This window comes from Diplotaxodon limnothrissa, linkage group LG16 (assembly GCF_057381915.1).
Source record: "Diplotaxodon limnothrissa isolate DT_005_m linkage group LG16, D_limnothrissa_male_GT1.1, whole genome shotgun sequence".
In the NCBI taxonomy this organism is placed as follows: domain Eukaryota; kingdom Metazoa; phylum Chordata; class Actinopteri; order Cichliformes; family Cichlidae; genus Diplotaxodon; species Diplotaxodon limnothrissa.
Genome location: NC_140611.1, coordinates 20,087,841 through 20,108,320, shown reverse-complemented (window position 1 = coordinate 20,108,320; position 20,480 = coordinate 20,087,841). Strand labels below are relative to the sequence as shown.

Here is a 20,480-nt window from a genome sequence, read left to right as displayed (position 1 = left end):
GATTTGTCAAGGCTTCTGGTCAGGCAGGAAGCTGAGTGTGGTTAGCTTAGCGGAACAATAGAGGGGAAGCTCTTTACCATTTTTTTTGTAAAGTATTTATCCTGCGTAGTCCCTCAGACTGCACTGGATCTGGCTTCTTAAGGACAAAAGTGAGAGTTAAGGAAATCAATCTTGCTTGCAGACGGGAGTTACGGTACTACTGGAGATACTAGAGAACATTTGATAACAAAAGCAAACATCCGCCATTCCAAATACAGTAAGAAGAGAGGGAGAGGATAGTTCAGGCGTGAAACTGGTCATGTGGCAAGTGTGAGCTCGCTCTGGAGATTGTATGGGTCCTGCAATGGCAGTTTTGGCAGGTCTTAAGCCTGGCTCTGGACAAGGGGATAGTGAAAGAATGCTGTCCTGGCCAGTTTTCCTGTTGATGCTGGCCGCTCTCAGCTCATCTTTTCTTTCAGCTTTGTCTCTGTACCAGCTGGTAGCCCTCAGAGCTGAAATAGAGCAACTTCAATCAGATGTCTCTTGTGGGAGAGAAGAGGGACAACCCAGCGCAGACAGATTGCAGGTGAGAGAACACTAGTCCACCCCCCACATGGGAACGACAGCAAGCACCCCACCTGCACAAGGTTACGAAGATGTGCAAAATATTGTATTTTAATTGCAGTTACTGTTTTTCTAAGAGCTATATCATGTCTGTGCAGGTGGAGATTCCAAACAACATCAAAGATGTTGCTCGTCAGCCCGAGTGTCCACCTGCCTTCATCCAAACACGACGAAGGAGAACGGTGTCTGGAGCAGAAGTGTTAAGTAAGACATAGAGGGTGCACTTGAGACTTACAGTTATTGTTCACGCATGAGATATTTGCAAAAATGTACGTTTTGTTTTTTCAACTCTGTTGCCTGATTAGAAAAAAGAAAAATAACACACACTTTTATTACTGGTACTATGCGTAGTGTATAATTTTCTGTACCATTGTTAACCCGTGTTTAATTGTGCATAGAGGTTTCTTTCTTTCTTTTTTTTTGGTGGGCAGGGGGGTGGAGGGTGTTAAATCCCGCCACACTAAGTTCCCCAGACACACTGTTTACTTTAACATACCAATGACCACGTTTTCTTAACAATCCCAAAAAATCTCATGTGGTCAGATATTGCTGTTAGTTGATTAATGTGCATAGTATAAGGCCAAATTTATTGAGCTGTTGGGCACCGATGATGCACTTTTGCCCAAAAATGGGAGAGAAAAAAATGATGGATAAGAACGAACAAGAGTAACGGTTAAGGAACAAGCTTTGTTGAGACAGAAAAGAAACAACTTTTAAAAATAGTTTCCTCTTGTGTTTGCTCGCAGTTTCTCAGTCTTTCCTGCAGATGCTGGCAAACGACAGCAGAAAAAACTACGTGAAAGGTACAAGATGTTAGACCATAACTGTGACATTTTGTTTTGATTTGTCTGTTTATTTAACTTACCTCTGGTTTGTATTTACCTCTTGTTTCATATTGAGATCTTTTGGTCTTTGCAAACTAATCAGAGCCATTGTTACAAAGTCAGAATTTAGACTTAAGCTGTATGAGGTCTACAGTAACTAAGTGACTCACAAATATGGTGACTGTTACAAAAGATGTATCTTTATGTGCTGTGGGGCATTTTCCATAATGATGTTATGTTTTGGTTTAGAAATTTTAAGAGATACGTACACAGGCATCCCTTGGCAGCCTGGGTTAAAGAGAGGCACTGCCCTGGAGGCCGAAGGTGACCGCATTTTAGTCCGAGAGGAGGGCTTCTATTATGTGTACAGTCAGGTATGTCCTTTTTTGAAATTGTCATTCCATGATTTTGCCACAGGGGGATGCTGCCAGTCCGTTTCCAAATCATCAGATATTATTTTCCCCCTTACAAACGGTGCAGAAAAAAGGGTGTGCTCAATCTAAACATGCAGCTGGTTGAGAGACCTTGAACAAAGGTCAGATAAAGAAGAGAATATATAAATTATGCGTGCATAATAAATTAGGCGGTGCTGTAGCACCAATGCCCCCACCACACCCCGTGGTTTTAACCTGGTGGTTCTGATGTGCACAGGTCTTCTACAGGGACAACACCTTTGCAATGGGTCACGTGGTGTTCCGGTGGAAGGCAAATGTTGTTGGAAACGAGTCTCAGTATGTGTCCCTGTTCCGCTGCATCCAAAACATGAACCCTGTCCAATCGTTCAACACCTGCTACACAGGAGGTGAATCTGTGTTATTGTATTTGCCCAGATATGTTCTTCCTTTAAACAACAGTTCTTGTGGAGGTTAATCAACCCACTTCCTCTTTTGTCAAGCTGTCAAGCATTTGTTTGTGTGTTTGTGTATGCATGTTGGTGCTTCAGTTTAAGGAGTGCGTAATAATGGAAAATACCAATTCAAGGTCTGATGCAGACATTTACATCCCTCAGGTATTGTGAAACTGGAGGCTGGGGACTACTTGGAGCTTCTGATCCCCCGGGCCACAGCAGACGTGTCCCTGAGTGGAGATTCCACCTTTCTGGGTGCTCTCAAACTGGCTTAAACTGTGCCACCTCACATCGGACCCAAGGGGAGACGTTAAAGCCATGAAGTGCCAGAGATGGGGGAATGGCAGCAACATGCTACATTTCTTGGTGACCTTGACTGACTTGGTGTTGTGACAAAAACACAGGAAGCAGCCATTTCACCACTGGCTGAATGATGTACTGTGCAACTTCTAGCTTGTTAAGCCTGAGCAGACACAAGAGAGACAGAGGGTTAAGGGTTAAGGTCTGTCCTTTTTATTATGTTCATGCATTATATTCATTTGTGCCATACATATATACATTGTAAGAAACTGTTAGAATCAAGTAAGCTTTCTTCAGATAGTCGCACACGTGGCAAGGACCAAATATTAATCACATAATCTTTCATTTAGCAGCAGCCACATTACTGCATAACTCAGATGGTTCTTCTTATATGCTTTATTAGTCCAGATATAAAGACATAAGCCAGCATGACTCACTTGATATGAATATTCAGATGCAATAAAGTGACAATTCTTTCACAAGACATTCTGAGTGGAGGCTGATGTTCCATCAATAACCACAAGAAGGAAAGAGTTGTGTGTGTGTGTGTGTGTGTGTGTGTGTGTGTGTGTGTGTGTGTGTGTGTGTGTGTGTGTGTGTGTGTGTCAGAACAAAAGCAAAGAGAGAAATAAGGTTGATCAGGAGCAGCAATACCCTATTTTTAGCCTGAGGCAAAACTCTAGGCAGATGATGTCTTCATTTTCAAAGGAAGTGATCAATGAATTTGCCATGCACGAATGCATGAAAGCCCAGGAGAAAATAGTGACACTTTTTCAGTGTATTCTTCAGTCTAGATTTTGTATAAGCTAGAGATGGAGTGAACGTTATACCCGAGAGTGTGTTCTTATATATTCTGGACAATATTAATACATTCGCAGTTTTAATTACAGTACATTATGTGAATTTTTTATGCCATAAATCATGCAGTATTATCAGTACTTTACACACTGTATAGGATCAGAGGGATTGTTTAGTTTTAATCTTTACTGACTGTCAGTGGTTTTGTATTATAATTGTCATATCAAAGGTAAAAAATAAACAATTAGTCACAAAAAAGGTTTTCTCTTACATGAGTTTTTCGTGCAATATAACATATCAGGAAAACACAGATTTGTACACGGGAAAGGAAAATGTTAAGCAAAACGCCACACAACTTAACATGATTTTGCCATGACATGATATGATATAAAATTATAACATATAGCTCAAGTATTTCCCACAATTTCCTTGTATTCAAAACACAATTCATTAACAGGAAAATCTGGCTTCTATCTGGCTGCCAGGAAACCCATATGAAAACAGTGACAGTCAAAAAAATGTTTTTGTTCCACAACTATTTAATGGTAAGCCCAGTTTAAGTAAACTATTTAAACTGTTGATTTTAGACAAGACACACACCACTGTTTACATTGGTTGCTGAGCGGAGCAGGCAAACAGTTCAGCTTCCTGGGTTTCAGGATGTATGGTTACCAGGGTTCCCTGGTAACCATACACCTCTCCCTGCGGTGAATAAATCTGAGAAATGACTCAGATTAATGTAACCAGCTAACTTGGAACGTTATAATTCTGGTGATAATAAATTTACTAAGGGAGGTGAAAGGCCTGAGTCTGGAAGTGTGGTCAGAGGGTGATTAAAACCGCCAAGGACATCATTTGCACCGGTCTGCAGAGCATCAGCAATACTGAACCCAACCACAGCTTTTTCACCTGCTGCCACCTGGGAAGCACCGTAGATGTAGCCACTGCAGGACATTTTATTTTCTCATCTTCATACTTCTCTTTAATACTTTGCTATTTATTAAATACAGTTAATATTTTTAATGACTAAATTATTATTCATGTTTATTTTATGTGTTTTGCCAATACCATAAATGGTAAATGGACAGGTATTCATATAGTGCTTTTTACGACAAGCCTCATTCAGTCATACATACGTAAGCACCTTGTCCAGCATTACACAAATACTCACACAGATGCATTTGAATGTGAATGTGTGAATGCTAATGTGTTGACATGCAGACTAGAGTAGCCAGGGACTGAACAATCGACCCGACCCGCTCTACCTCCTCAGCCAGAGCTGCCTCAAATAAAGGGCCTGCATCTTCTACCTTGTTTTAAAACCTCCTGACATAATGGCAGTTAAAATGAAATATGAATCTTCAAACTGTAGAGGTTGATTTTTTTTAGTATTTTGGATTTCTCTTTATCTGCGATATTCTTTCTATGTAAACTGGCCATCTGTCAGTCGTGGCAAAGAGTAAGACAAAACCCAGTGGGTGGTCACTTCTTCAACAGGCATTCTGCCCTTGGAGCCCGTTTGACAAGCACTGAAATCAAAAGTGGGGGAGGGAAGAAGTCTAAAATAGAAGTCTTGAGAAGCTGGATGTTAAATTCACTCAAAGATCCCAAATATGTATCAGTGCAAGAGTACATGGAAGAGAGACCTTGAAGTTGAAATGCACAAGGAGAGTGGGTCAGGTCAGAGAACCGGAGCCATTGAAGTCAGAGAAGCTCTTTGATGACGCGGTAAACAGAGCGGGCGGCTGGGCAAACATCAATTGAGAAAAAGAGGGGGGGGGGGTTAGAGAAGAGGGAAGAGTGGAGCAAAGACCTCTGCTATAAATGTGTCAAGCATGATGCTCCTCCCTCTGGGTCAAAAATGTCTTCGTGCGGTGCCATGGTGACGAATTGTGTCTTGGCGGAAACTGATGTCATTTTGGGCTCCGCTTTCAAAAGAGAAACCAGTGTCTGACCGGAGAATGAGGAAATGAGACCTGCTGTGCGCTCATGCTGGCACTGTGTGTAGTTCACACACCCGTGCACTCACGGTGCGTGTATACAGTGTTTAAAATATCAAAGATGCACAAAGCAGATATTCCGAAACGTCTGTAAAATCATATTTTAAAGAGCGTCTTAAAGAAATAAAGATGAAAAACAGCTCTACAAATGACCTTTTTACCTGTTCTGCTTTATTCAACAGCTACACAAGGCACATTATCTACTCTGACAGAGAAGTAAGATTACTTAAAGGAGCGCTGTTATACTAACAGTGGGTAAATTCCAAGAAGTCTTCAGTTTCAATTCATTTATTTTCTCATTTCTCCAATTCTATCCCTTGTGGGTTTCACTATCTCTTTGTTCCCATCTGTACTTCCCTTGCTTTCCTTCTCTCTCTCTCCCTGTTTGGTACCTTTGGGACAGGTGAGACAGATGACAGGGAGTAAAGGTGATCCCTGAATCCTGATTATAAAACCGAGCATGCCTCGTTTCACTAACATGCTTGCACAGGCATCAGAGTTTGCAGACAGACATTCACTTTTGCAGAGCATTGACTCTCACTGTGTACATATGTAGATCTGTTGCCCTCCCACAAATACTAATGAAATGTGCACTGCTCATATTAGCTCACAGCAGCTAAATGTGCTATATGTTTGTTTCGTGTACATACTTATGTAGAATTTGGAGATTACTTCGATCTGCTGCTGTCAGCCCAGAGTAATCAGGCTGATCCAGAGCCCTCCAGCTAAACTGGCAGAGGCAGTGCATGGATTTCTCTTCTAAGTGAGGATTTGGTTTATCAACAAACAGGATTGCACCATCCGTTACTCTACATCCTAAACACCGTGCTCTGTGCTCGCCATTCAATATAGTTTGGGGGTTTTTTGGATTCAGTTAGATGTCAATTGTTTCTGATTTGAAAAACGTGACTGACCAAGCCGAATAAGAGGTTTATCTGTTTTTAACATTGCAAACATGTGATTGGGTTTAAAAATGCTCTCCCTCTCTCCCCTGTCCACATGAGATCTGCAAATATAAGCTGATCTATAATTCATATATTCCTGCCGAAAAATCAAACCATCACAAAACAGCAATCTGCATGGGTACAAGGCAAGTTTGAGCAGATTTGAAAGTTGTCTCCGTTCAAGCTCTTCCTATTGAATCTTTTATTTTTCCAGGCATTTTTCTCAGGGACATGAGCTTATTGCAGAAGAGAGCAAAGCACATCAGATGGATGATGAGAAAGGGGGAGAAAGATTATGGCTTGCCACAACTCTGCTGCTTCCCCCTCTCTCTTTCCTTCTTTCTCCATCTTCTTCACCGCTCCAAGCCCGGGCTTTGGATGACACACAGCCCGCAACATTTGTTTAAACACACACACACACACACACACACACACACACACACACACACACACACACACACACACACACACACTTAGAAGCTATTGGACAAAAAGGAATAATTTGTATATACTGTAAATAAAAAATATTTGCTAATTTTACCTGAATACACCATCAGTTCAACAGTTGATATAAGAGAATAACTGACTTTACAATTAGTCATTTATTTATTTATTTTTACACTTTTTTTGTTCCCTCACTTTCTCGTGGCTTCTGGGGGCTTGGCTTTATTTCACCAATTCTTGGTATTATACTGTTTACATGTTTTTGAGTCTGCCAGTAGTTGCAAGTACTTTTATTTTGTTGTGATTGATTTTCAGTAGCAGGCACAATGTTAAATATTTTCACCATCTTGGTTAGTGATTCAGCGTGAGATCATTTTCTAATTTGCACCGCAGACCGCTCAGCATTGTTTGTTCTTGTTTATTAACCAAAGTCCTGGAGAAATACTGAAATTTTGACCTGATGATAGAAAAATAGAACACAAGTATGTATTTCATGAAATCCATCCGATGCGTGTGGAGATTCATTCTAGTACTCATTCTCGTGCTGATGAGGAAGAGCAACAGGCACTGATACCCTGTGAGAAAAAGGCGACGTTAGGTGAGAAGGCACATACTATTTACGAGCTGTCCTCATTGTTAGGCATATGTGCTTACGTTCCTTTTTGGCATGCAAACACACACACATACATACACATGCACAAGCAAAAGACGGGCGTAACGGAGTGGTGTGTACAAAGTCCACTGTCACCCATTCCTACCATCTGCTCATGGGCTTGTGATAAGCAGTTGTAATTAGAGATTTAAACTCCTGTCTTCCTCTCTTTCTGTTTTCCCTCTCTTACACAAAACCAAACTCATAAATCTCTCCCTTTCACTCTCTCTCCCTGACTTATGCTCACTCTCCCTTTCAGTTTTTCCCCTATATTCACCCAAGCAAGCACTACCCCCCCCATCCACCCGCTCTCCTTTTAACTCTCTCTCCCCCTCTCTCACTCAGATGGGATGTGAGTGGAGGATTTTAGCCTATTGGTGTAGATGTAGAGAGAGATGGGAGTTGAGTTCTCTCTGGCTTTCTCTCGCTGAGTGTTTCAGATCTCTGCAGCTGAGACCAAATTGTCTCTGGATTTTATTTGCTATCTGCACAGAACCACAGGGAGAAGCTACACTGAGGTACAGCGCTAAATGTCTATTGCTTTTCGTGTGTTGTGTTGTTTAGTGACTTCAGAGCTCCTCTGTCTCGGTCGGTCACATAAGGCCCAATGGCATACTGTTGGGTCACCGGCAAATATTTGGATGAATCAAAACTATGATTGTGAATAATTTGCCCTTTGCATGAATGGAATTTCCTAAGCGTACAAGTAATCTACAAAGGGTAAAATGCCTGCTATAGTTTGATTTGACTTAGATGTTTATACATATTTTGAGTTTCTTTTTGCTTGTAGGTATTGCCTTTGTTTGCTGTCTGTAGATCGGCCTTTGTTTCTATTCATTTTTTTTTTGTCCCTCTTGTATGCTGTTGTTTGCCTGGAGATGTTCCATGTGTGCTAACTGGCAGAGCAGAAAAAGGGAAACAGGTTTGTTGGCTTGTCAGCTGCAAACACAAACACGCAGCCCTCCAAAAAACCTTTAGGGTACTGAATGTCAACTGGGGATTGCCCCAGTTTCAGATGACCTTGGGCGACTTTCACCTAAGCTCTATGTGGTTGTGTGATGTGTACAATCAGAGCCTCTGTGTAAATATTTACAGAAAGTGAGGAAAAAAATCAGGAAAGAAAAGAGGACTATAGAGGACTGGACAGCCAGGAAAAATAGGGGTGACAATGGGTGGTGAATAGATTTTATGGAGTGTAAAGCCTTTTCTTGGTGTGACATAAGATAGCTCAGTATCCGACAAGATGATGACTCTGGCTGTGTAGAATAAAAAAACTGCTTTTGTTTCTCTGGAGCTCACAGATGGTCTTATTCAGACTGAGAGTCTACACACCCCAGTGTGTGTGTGTGTGTGTGTGTGTGTGTGTGTGTGTGTGTTTGTGAGAGAGAGAGAGAGAGAGAGAGAGAGAGAGAGAGAGAGAGAGAGAGAGAGAGAGAGAGAGAAAAGACTGAGTGCATGCGGGTTAAACTTGTTGGTGTTAAACCCTTGGGATGATATGATTCAGAGCTGTTACTAATAAACACAGTGTAAGAAAATCACTCGTGATGTACAAGGAGGTCCACTTGTTTTAGTCACAGCGTCCCTTTCAACAAGCTGTATCTGTGTCTGTGTGCTATTCCCATCTGTCCTGTTGCTCAGCCAGACTGTGGGCCTCTCTGTCTGGCAGTATCAGAGGTATCATTCTCTTTAAACTCAAAAGACTGTCTCCACCACGTTACTTTAACAGTACCATTTTTCCAGCAGTTATATTCCAGACTCTCTTTTTTTGCTGCTTCTTTTCTTTTCTCTGTGGAGCATTACTAAATGCTGTGTAATCCGCACAAGGGCGCCCAGTTGCCTGTCCTGTGGTCAGCTGTTGAGCCACATGGTCTCAAGACTTAGTCACCACCCTCCCTGATAATTATAGGTTGATTTATGAGCTCGAGGAGGATGATGATGAAGAGCAGGAGAGGGTGGTGGCTGAGCAAAGACCTTTTGCTGCAAGCGAGGTTTTTGATGGATTTGCTGCTATCAGAACTCCAGTGGTGCTCAAAGAATATACAAACCACCAACTGTTTCACTCATGTAAAGTAGCCCACCAGCTGTGTTGCAATGCTGAAGCCCCATGGCTTTGACAAGATTTAAATGACACCTTTTTTGTATGATTAAGGGGCGAACCACCTTTCAAGAGAGCTCTAGGAGAGAGTGTCTGGTTCTGAAAGTCAACGTTATATAAAATGGAGAAAGGTAAAGGTAAAAGATGATGCCACCACTTAGATATCTTTTTCCTCCATCTAATAAATGAATTCAGAACTAGAGAGTCTCACTATTTCCTCACAGCACGAAGGCCCTGAGTTTGACTCCACCAAGGAGGTGGGGCCTTTTTGTGTGGAACTGACAACAACTGTTCCCTCTGAGTCTGCACGGATTCTCTCCATGTCCCAACTTCCTCCCACAGTCCAAAGACATGCATGGGGTTAGGTTGACCAAAGCCTGAATGGGAGCTTGAATGGTTGTTTGTCTTTCCATGTTAGCCCTGCAACAGACTGGTTATCTGTTTAGGGTCTGCTTGGCCTCTTGTCCTGTAACAGCTGGCGTAGGCTCCGGCACAAATTTGACCCTTGAACTGGATAAGTGAGAAGGGATGGATGGATAGATGGATGGAAGGATGGATGAGTGAAACTCTGTCTTTCAACACCTCCAACTGTGAGATGGGATGATTAAACATCTTTGTCTATATTTTTTGTGCCTGTCCACCAGCTGATATCTTCATAGTTTGGAACTGCACGGTTATCACGCTCACTGAAATTCCTTGGCGTTACTCTGACAGAAAGCCTCCAAGCCTCCTTTTGAAAAACAAACAAACAAAAAAATATCTTCACAGACATTGAATAGATAGATGAATTTCATGCGCCTGAGGTCAGAGGAAAGAAGGCTGACTGGGCAGGCAAAAGAGGGGGTAGAGGGGGTTCATCTGGGAATGCCATGGATTAAATTGGACTGCTGCCAGCTGTAATCCAGAGCAACTGCGCTATTTATTTGAATTATGAGTTGAGATGGAAATGTGCAATATTAGGAGTGTGCTGTAAAGAAAAGGACTGTTTACTAACATTATCAGGATTGAAAAGATTCCTGATCTATGATAATTATTTCATTATTTGTTTGTTTCTTTTGTTTGAACAACAGTAAATTCACCAAATTCCTGTATTTTCAGATTAATGACAGTTAAAAAAAAGAAATAGAGTTATTGCCCTCTCCCTTGCCAAAGCTTTACTCCAGCTATGAAACCTTGGTTGTATTCGGGTGTGCTATAATAATAGCAGCTAATAAATCCAATCAGAAATCACATTTTTCATTTTTTTGGTACTCGGCACAAATTTCCTAAAGAATTGGAAGCAAAATTTTTGGGGAAAAGTGCTTTATTCTTCATCTTATAGATCATGAGCCTGAATTGGAAAATAAGCTTGAGAATGGGATGAAACCGTCTGAAAACTGCTATTCTTATGAGTAAAACCCATAGGATTGGACAGCTGCTTCAAACAGCAGCTAAAGTTAATGACAGGTGGTGAAAAGCACTCGTGGCATCAGCAGCAGCAAAAGCGTGTTTTTAGGAGAGGAATTCCTGCAGCAAGCTTTGGATTGGATCCAAACCTTTTGTCTGAGATTTTCCCCCATCTGATGAAACAATATCATCAAAGCAGTCTGCATGGGTTCAATGCTAAACAGGTGCAGCAGCTGACACAAAGGTTGACTAAGCCCTAAGGAGATGGAGGCTGTCCTCTATGTGATCTCACTTTATATAGAAGACTTCCTCACAGTAACACATGCTGCTGGTATGTGACTGGTGGCCTTGCAGACTTTGTTTCACTTCCTATAATTGGACACTGTGTCATAAAGGGACATCAGTGTCAGGGTCGATGTCTGGGCTTGCCAGGACTTGCTTTTGCTACATGTATTTATGAATTACCTTTCATCAGCTGATCGAGTGATGAGGGTAAGATAGCTTTATCTTATGTGAAAACCACAGTTAACACTGCTGGATTCCCCCCCCCCACAGAGAGAAAAGAACAACACATAAGTAGCCTGCAGATACTTTAATGTTATGAAGGTAATTTAGGAATGGGAGCTGAGATCGCTCGATTGTGTAACATGGCTTGGATGGTGCAGAGGGAGGATGATGAATGCATTTCTCAGCAGGAAGAAACAAGTAGGATGGAAAGAGAGGCTCATGAAGTAGCTGTTTCGCTCGCCTGTCTGAAAATTGTTTGAAGGCAGGTGCGTAAAATGTGGCTACTCCATTTCTGCCATCATATGGACAAGTGGACCCTCTGCCGTTGCACATAAATAATTGTCCACCTACCAGGTTCTTTTGCCTGTAGCTACAGTGGCTGATATTAGAGCGCTGAGTGTGAGTGCATCAGCAGAGCCATGCTAATGATTTGAACAGGATTGGTTAAGTATTCCCTTTAAAAACGCCGCTTTGATCTATTCAAGGAGCCATGGGGGGAGTTTTTGCTGAGATGAAAGATAATGTCTAGCTGTGATGTTTGTGTGTCTGATTTCAAACATGTCATCACTCACATTTAACCTTAATCAAATTAAGGCATTAGCTAATGAGGCATGATGCCCCATTTGACAATGCTACAATACACTCCTACTTCCATCACGCTGATCTCCTGAAGATCCTCGTTAGACTGTTGTCCACAGAATGAAAGATCGAGGATTATCGACAGAAGTGAGGCAAAAGAAGTGAGGCAAAAAGCAGAGTGTGTGACCTAAATTCTTGAGAAAAAGGATCACTTACAGCAAAGCTGGAGTGAAATGAAGGAGAGAGGATTTGAGGTGAAGGATAATGTGTTTGGTAAAAAGAAAGTGTGGAGGAAAGGGTGATAAAAGATCCCAGTTAGTGTTATCATAATATCTGTTCATTTCTGCAGGTACAGATAAGAGGTCTGAAATGAAGGAAAACGTCTCTGTAAAGCAATGTCTCATACCATAATGTGGAAGAAATTGCTTCGGGATCATGCACATACTCCCAGAGTGTTTGTGTTAGTGCGTGTGTGTTTTAAAAGTGTGTTTTTTTATTTTTTATTTTATTGATCTTGTAATTGCATCCCTTTGTATAACTACCAATCCAAAATGTAACAACCTCTAAATCGTTCCCACCTGCCTTCTTTGTTTTTACTTTGTCTCCATGTTATAACTCCCTTACTCTCTCTTACATTTTCCAGTTGACCTTACACCAGACTACAGAGTGTGTAATTTAATTAAAGCCATAGTCGCACACGATCTGTGGCAGGAGGTGATAATAGGTAGTGCAATAAAGGATTTTAAGTACAAGCTAAGTGTTAGAAGTTCATATCATTGCCTATGTAGCCTTAGACTGAACAGCACAGGCTGGTATAGGGAAGTGATAACATTTTGTGATCACTGAGACAGTGGAATATTAAAAAGAAAACATTTCAGAGAGACTGATTAGAGGAACATTTTGCGACTTTGTGAGGGTGTCTAATCTTGTCACATGAAACACATGATAACTATTAATTAAGTAAATTAATTAAATCAGCTCATTTTTCTTGTCCCTGTTTAAGCAGTTCATTATGAAAAAAGAAATGGATTCAAATCCCTGCAAGAAAAGTCTATCTGTCACACAGCACTTGCATTCAAAGGTGTTGACCTTTATAGTAATTGGAAAACAAACTAAAATCATGTAGTCACGCTTTATGTATTACTAAAATTAGGGATAATTAAAAATAGGATTTGTTTAAATCTTTCTTCAGATAAGTCATATGGTCTAATTTCAAATCAGCATTTAAGACTTTCAAGCTACATTACATTACAGACATATGTAGCATAAGCTAATAATAACACCATTGTTAAAACTACTACGATGGAGAAAAATTGCTATGCCTTTTTATGCCATTAGCATAAAAAAATCTTTATATTGCTTTAGTCATTGGTTGCTTACTTTAGACTTTAGATTCAAGATTTTTCAAATGTTCATTGGAAATAGTGCTAACTAGCTAATTGCATGAACAACCACAATATTGGAGGTTTGCTATTTTTCTAAAACTTCCTGAGATGTTGTTTACCCAAAATACTTAATTTGCAGCTTCTTGGGCTTTCAGCATCACAACCTCAGAACAATTACATTTATAAGTGAAAACAAGTGTGGTCATGACTACAATTTTTTAATTTTTGTTAAGGTAAGGCAACTGGAACATTTATAATACCATGGCATCACTTGTAGCTAGGTGCTAACTTTGTCAACATAGCTAAATTCATTCTTTACCATTAAATTAGGAGTGATGGGATGTAACTGGGTGATAATGAAGTTAAACAGCAGTTTTTTTGTCTTTGTGCTAAAACTTCTGTACTGTTATTAACAAAGTCTTGGGATGATCGACAATATTGCTCTAAAAAGACAGCTAGCTTTCTAGCCTTACTTAGCCAGTTTGAGGAAATATTAAATTGGATCAACAGCAATGAGTTGTTGTGCAATATGTAAACCTTCATTTTAATGTCTTGCCCTCACTTAATGTAGGCTTATAGTATGCTTTCTGCATATGTATGTGTAAAATACAAATTCTTATTGTGCCACCTCTCAGGGTAATGGATCAGTCAATTTGTAATTTAGGTTAATTATGACAATAATTACTTTAATAAGCTCAAACAGTAGGTACTGTATTGGTGTTTGGGTAAGACCCCCATTAATTATATGAGCAGCGACTCAGAGATTAAGAGTGACAGACTAGGACTGATGCTGACAGATGGAGAGATTATCCAGGAGGAAAGCACAGGAAGCTAATTAAAAACAGCTGATGTGTGAAGATATGCAACAAAGAGGAGATCTCCCCTTTCAGAGGTACCCTCCTCTCTCTGTATCTACTTTAAGCTTTTCTATTTTTCTTGGTATTATAATTACTTTCCCCCATGTTGCTGTCTGCTTTGTCTTTCTCATGATTACAGCCTTTCCAGTGACTGTAGATGTATGATTTTTTTTTAACCATTACTGTCTCTGACTTTTAACTCCTTCCTTCTTATATGTGTTGTTGTTACATACCTTTCAGTGGCTCTCCCAGTTCTGCAGGTGAGAATTAAAGCATGTGTGCTTGGAGATGAAGGAAGATAGATTTAGAATATTAAATCAGCAGCATGGTGGGTAGGTGAGTAGAACCTAACAGTGAAATGGCTAAAATAAGGCTGTAATGGACATGTGGAAATTGTGAAAAGATGCTTTGAGAAAAAAACAAATGTTAACAAGGGGAAAATCCAAGGTCACTGTGGGGATTATTGCCAGTGCAGCTCTGTAGTAATGATGGTGATAGCCCTATTCATCACCACCACATTACAGGACTAAGTGTTTGGGTTTATGTGTGTGAGCACATTAAGGGGTTTCAGACACACCTGTGTGTGAGCATTTAACCTCCATTATATTTTTTCGGTGTGTCTGGCTCCAAAAACACAGCTCATGTCGTTCTGTTTTGTCTCCTTTGTCTGGCAGTTGGCTTTGTAGCCGGTTTCTGTCTTTATGGGTCTCCTTGGCAAACTATCCCTGTTTGGCCACAAACTCATCAGGGCACACTACATGAAGCAAATCCAGGCGCCTCCCCTCTCCTTGTCCCTCCTCCTCATTTGTCAGAGCAGCATAGTGGGGAATAGAAAGAAGGGGTGGATGATTGTGAGGCTAGGGGTGTAACTGCACCCCTCAGATGGAGTGAGTGGGCTGGGCTCAGCGAGGTCTGGAGAGGGGGAGGGACACAGAGGGAGATAGAAAGACAGATGTAAAAGAATGATCAGCTCCAAGCGGCATAGTTACCATGGCTACGGGGAAGGGGAAGAGGATGAATGAATGACATCACAGTGGCGGGGAGGTGAGAGAGTGTGAAATTGATTTGGAGCACGGGCAGGCTGCTCTCGTAGGGTTTTCGTCAGGCGGACACATTTCTCTCGCCTGCGTGCCGTGGTGTCTCCTGTGGACGAGCTCTCACTGGTGAGACTCTGCTTTTTCTCTCCTTCTAACACTTCTTGTTCATGAGCCTGATGGTGAGTGTGATTTTTGTTTTGATAACAGTATTCAGGTACTACAGCACAGAATGAGAACACACATGCATGCGTTAAGGAGCATGGGTGTCATGTGTGTCTTTGGGAATGAAAGGAAATGCATATGGTGTGCCATGCAGTTGTCGTGGGTCTAAATATACCACGAGACACTTAGTTTAGTGTGTTATTATGGCTGGGAATGAACAGCTGATTGTGCAAGAAAGATTTCAGTGTAGCGTAAGATTTCCGTGCTGTCATGAGATCTATTTGATTACAGATTTTCACACTTTAAAGCTGTTGAGACTGCATCTGTTGTCATCTTGTTGCTGATGCTTTCAGCTGTTATGTCATTTTCATTTAGTTCCTTAAGGTCACTTCTTTGTTGCCTCTGTTTTTAGCAGCGTGAACGAGATGTTCAGAAGCCAAACCTGGTTTCTGTTCAGAAAGCACCTCAGCGGCGGAGCTGTGGAGCTTTTCCACCAATGGAGAGTGAACTTGACTCTTAATTTATGGGTGGTCTTTCTTAGCAGTGCACCAATGTGCTGCGAGTCCGTTGGCAAAGCTGGCTTTGTGATTAATGAGGAAGTTGACCTGTATTGACCCCTGAGAGACAAACAGACAGAGTTGAAGGGCAGGGGCTGGAGGTCACAGTAAAGTCAATCAAAGTCCTTGCTCAGTTTCTCTTCCTGTTGGTCAGCATCCAGAATGGTGACATATAACAGATTACATTAGTGATCAAAGGATCAACATTAAGTGATTTTGAAAGCATAATCCATTATCCACGCACACTGGTCCACAATTTTGTTGTAATATGCGTAGTCCAGATGGTTTGTTTCACATCTTTTCAGCTGTTACGTGTGTGCTGTCTATTCTTGTCTGGAGAGAATATGCAAAGAGGTACAGTGCATTAGCAATGATCCTTAACAGATAGTATTGTATAATTCAGCCACTGAATGTAATAGTTTAGAAGCAAAAGGAAGAATACTGTACTTAGTTATAAAAACAGCAGGAAAGGCTGAATTCCCCAGACAATATGCCTGTCCGGCATCAGCACTGTTGTTAGGCTCAGGGCATCAATTATGAATAAAGAGAGGATGAATATACATGAGGCTCTTTCAGACAGTTTAATGTGAAACTGATAAAACTGTCACTGGGATATGCAGACAACTATACCGTAGATGTGGGTCACACTGTGTTTCTATGTGTTAAAGATGAAATGATATAAACATTTCAAATCACAGTTATAGTGACCAAAAGGATCGTGGTTATTAACGCAGTCACGGTGTGGTTTGAATGTGTCGGATAAGTTTAATGTTTTTTACGAAACCAAAAAGTTTCCTCGGTTCAGGTCTGTGCAGTTTATTTTGTGTATTTTGTGTCATTCTGTAGGACATCTGAAAGTGCGAGATGGACCCTTCAGCCCATTTATTCAAAATCTATTTTTAACAAAAGAAACAACTGAGCAACCACAGAACAAAAGAGCAAAGCAAACAAAACAAACACTTCTCTAAATCAAAACATGGAAATCCATACGCTTCAAAAACATGTTTTCATAAAGAGAAAAAAGAGAATCGCATGTGTGAAAGCCACATCGTCTTTTACAGTGTTGCAGTCTGCCTTTGCCTTCATGCCAAATTCCTTTGATGTTTTTACAAACACAGCGAGACAGTGTTTTTTAGCCTCTTATAGAATATGAACCTTTATTGTTTTCCATTTATTTTTTATTTTCTTTAGCATGTGCATTAACACCATCTACGCTTTTACATAAAGAGTTGTTAAGACACACACTGTAGGTAAATGATGGATGTAGCTTGTGCATCTAAAAAGTCAAGGTACTGAGGATACAGCTTAAACCTTCATACTTTCTAAAGGCCAGCAGGTGGCATCTCTGCTAACTGGAAAAAGAAGACAGAATCAATCAAGATTGTGAGGATCTAAAATGTTGGGCTCAAATGAATGGGTGACATCATGGTGACTAGATGGACCTCATTTATATACAGTCTATAGGCTCACCGGATGGGAGTAGCTAGTATGGATGTTAAGGTGCTCCACTGCAGACAGTATACAGTTGTGCTGTCAGTCTCTTTTAGGTCATTTTAAAAGTTCACCTGAGTGAGTGTGAGGCTGCCGGCATTCTGGAAAGCATCACCTGAGACAGAATGCTTGCCCATGAAGGATGTCCAATCACTCGCTCTGAACACAAAACTGCCCGGTAGCAAAACAGTACCTAACATAGTGCTTTTGTTTCAGTGTTGTGAGCAGATAATCTGAAGTCAGATCTAGGCCATCCCACTCTGTTACTGCATGTTTTCTTGTGTCACTTACACAGTGTCTTTAGGTTTTTTTCAATACCTTGCTCTTAACTTTGGGTCTTCTCTGTTTATGACTACTACAAAGAAGTAAGAGTATGGTGGTTGCTTAGCAACATGAAGAGTTGTGCCTATACTGTACCTGGGTGATATAAGCATATTTATTGTGTAGCCTGCAGTCTACAGTTCCTCGTTGGGTTTAGCTTTGGAGAGAAATCAGATTACTGGATAACTCTGACATATTGTTAGTTTATGTTGTGGGAAGCTGCAGATGACTGACTGCTGACAGTAATCCTGGAACCTACACAGTGAGCTTAAAATAAAATTACACCTACAAACTTGGTAATGCAGTATTAGCTTATCAGCATGGTGGTGGCATGTCTCCATAATAATATTAGAAATAATAATAAGTTATCATGTCATCATTTAAAATATGATTGATTTATTAGATATATGATGCTTCTTCTTGCATTCATTTTACTTGGATAGCGGCAAAAGCAGCAAAGTTGGTGGGATTTGGTTCTTTCACAGGATTCTGTGTAGTGCAGCGGAGCTGTTTGTGCAATGAAAACAGACAATTTCTTGATCAAAATGTAATTTTTTGTGTGTGTGTCTTTTTTGTTTATCCTTAATGACAAAAAGTGAATCAACCAGTACTTTTTCTTTATCGTCTTTACTGACAGAATTACAGTATGTAACGCTATTGTGTTGTGTCGGCTGATCGGTTAACAGAGACAAATAACGAGTTTTTGTGGAGCATCATGATTGCTGCAGCATATTTATGTGATCATACTGACATATTTACATAGTGACTTGGACAGTTCTCTTATAAACTGACTCACTCTGTCTCTCTCTTTGTCATATAATCTCTGTTCCACACATTTGTATGTTCCACACAAAAGGCCTGTTCACTGCAGGAGCTTCTGTAAAAGCTCCTGCAGTGAACAGGCCTTTTGTGTTCTTCTCAAGATTTACAAAGATTTGAATACTACTGTATTTAATCCATCTCAGTTGGATACTCTAACTTGTGTGTGAATGGGTGTGTTAGAAGCACAACACACAAATATAGCTGCACAGATTTCTTCTCATTACTTTTATGGTAGACTTACAGCTTCCATTTAAGCTGTTTTGCAAGAGTAGAGTGAAATGCAAAATTTGTTAACAAACATGGAAATGGTTCAAGAAGCAACTTGATTAGATTTGCATTAAACTGGTGAAGCTTCCGGACTATAATTATGCTGTGGTTGTTAATAGTGCAATCACACTAGGGGAAACAGTGGTTGGAGAATGCAGTAAGACCCAACTTTTTGAAGCTGTGAGCCATGAACTTGCTGCCTCTGAAATGGTTGCTTCAAAGATCTGTGGACGCTCACAGTCAGCTGCAATAAAACGACAACAAGCTATGGTATCATTGTGCTATCAGTTAGAGATGAGTTACATGCAATCTGTATGCAATACAGGCAAAACAGGTCGCCTTCCACCAGCTGACCTGTGTGATCGCTCAGAGTTTGTGTATGTCGCATGTTCAGCCTCTGGGTGACCAGCTGGTCAACGCAACTACCTGTAATCGGTCACCAATACCAAAAACGTTTGATGCAATCAGGCAACCATTGATTTTCCTTATATACAAGAAGGTTGCTGTCCTATTTACAATCTATTTTCCTATTGTGCCTGCAACACAATAGTATCCATGTTATTATTCCCTGTATTTCATTGGAATCACAGCTGTCTTTTTCCATCTCCTTTTTTTACTTCTACACTCCTGCTGTCAGTTTAAAGTCAGTTACGTAACATGAAATTATGATATAATTATAAAAGACTTCAACTGGAGTGAACAAAAGGTGCGGTCTTTTTAGAAATGGACTCCTTTCCTTCAATCTGATCGCATCTCAAAGTGACAGCCTGTCACTTTTTCAGTAAAAGTCTGTTTTGTAAAATGTGTTTGTTTACTTAAAGTAGTCGCATGATGCATGTGATGTAGCGTCGGCCAGTGCGTTAATATATATCCTGGAGGTTTGTGTGTGTAGCCCTACCCGCTCTGTATCATTGCCAAAAAACAGCTGGTCAAGCGTTGTTGTGCATGCGCAGTAGAGTGTGCACAGTGTGTGTGTTTGTGCACATTCGCTCAGATACACAGCAGGCATCTTACGGAACATTAGTACTTCAATTTAAACAGCTGTGTGTAGCATGATAACATAAAGCTGAATGGTGATGTAGATTAGTAGATGAAGCCAACTGCGCGTGAGTCACTGTGAGTCACTCACAGAGTGTTGTGTGTAAGACGCCAGTCACTCATTCAGCTGGGAAAGATTGAGAGCAGGTGAGAGTAGGATGCTGTTTCTTCACTAAGTGCTGCTTGACTTGGAGCTGTTCACATGTTTGCTTGTACTTTTCTTTTATTTGTCTGGTTATTGATTGTCTCTTGCCGAAGCTTTGTGTTCCCGCGTTTGTTTGTTGTGCCAGCTGCTTGGCGCTGGGAGGATAAACAAAGTCAGAGCGAGAACTGGACTCTCTTCCAGTTTTAGGGATTGCGTAGTGGGGGAGAGGAGGGAAAGGGAGGGATTTAGAGAGAGACTCATAATTACAGGCAGAAAGCGAAGCCTGCACGAGAGGAGAGAATCTAACTCATAAGTTATTAATTGTTATAGCTCTCATCTGTCTCTGCCTTTGTCATGTACTAATTTATGTAATTTGTCTTTCAAGTCCTCCTCACTCTGACAGTTTTTTCCCTCGCCTT

The 20,480-nt window shown here is 40.8% G+C and overlaps 1 protein-coding gene across 3 annotated transcripts; it reads left to right on the top strand.

Moving 5' to 3' along the window:
- Window positions 1–331: 331 nt before the first annotated feature.
- On the top strand, window positions 332–2,549 carry tnfsf13b (TNF superfamily member 13b). Of its 3 annotated transcripts, none has more exons than XM_085374437.1 (6): window positions 332–565; window positions 708–807; window positions 1,350–1,406; window positions 1,677–1,801; window positions 2,079–2,229; window positions 2,437–2,549. In XM_085374437.1, exons 1-6 carry the CDS (start codon window positions 332–334, stop codon window positions 2,547–2,549), a joined length of 780 nt encoding a protein of 259 aa, XP_085230563.1. The 3 variants fall into 3 exon arrangements, with proteins under 3 accessions (XP_085230563.1, XP_085230562.1, XP_085230561.1); XM_085374436.1 differs by having other exon boundaries at window positions 702–807; XM_085374435.1 differs by having other exon boundaries at window positions 681–807.
- The last annotated feature ends 17,931 nt before the right edge of the window (window positions 2,550–20,480 follow it).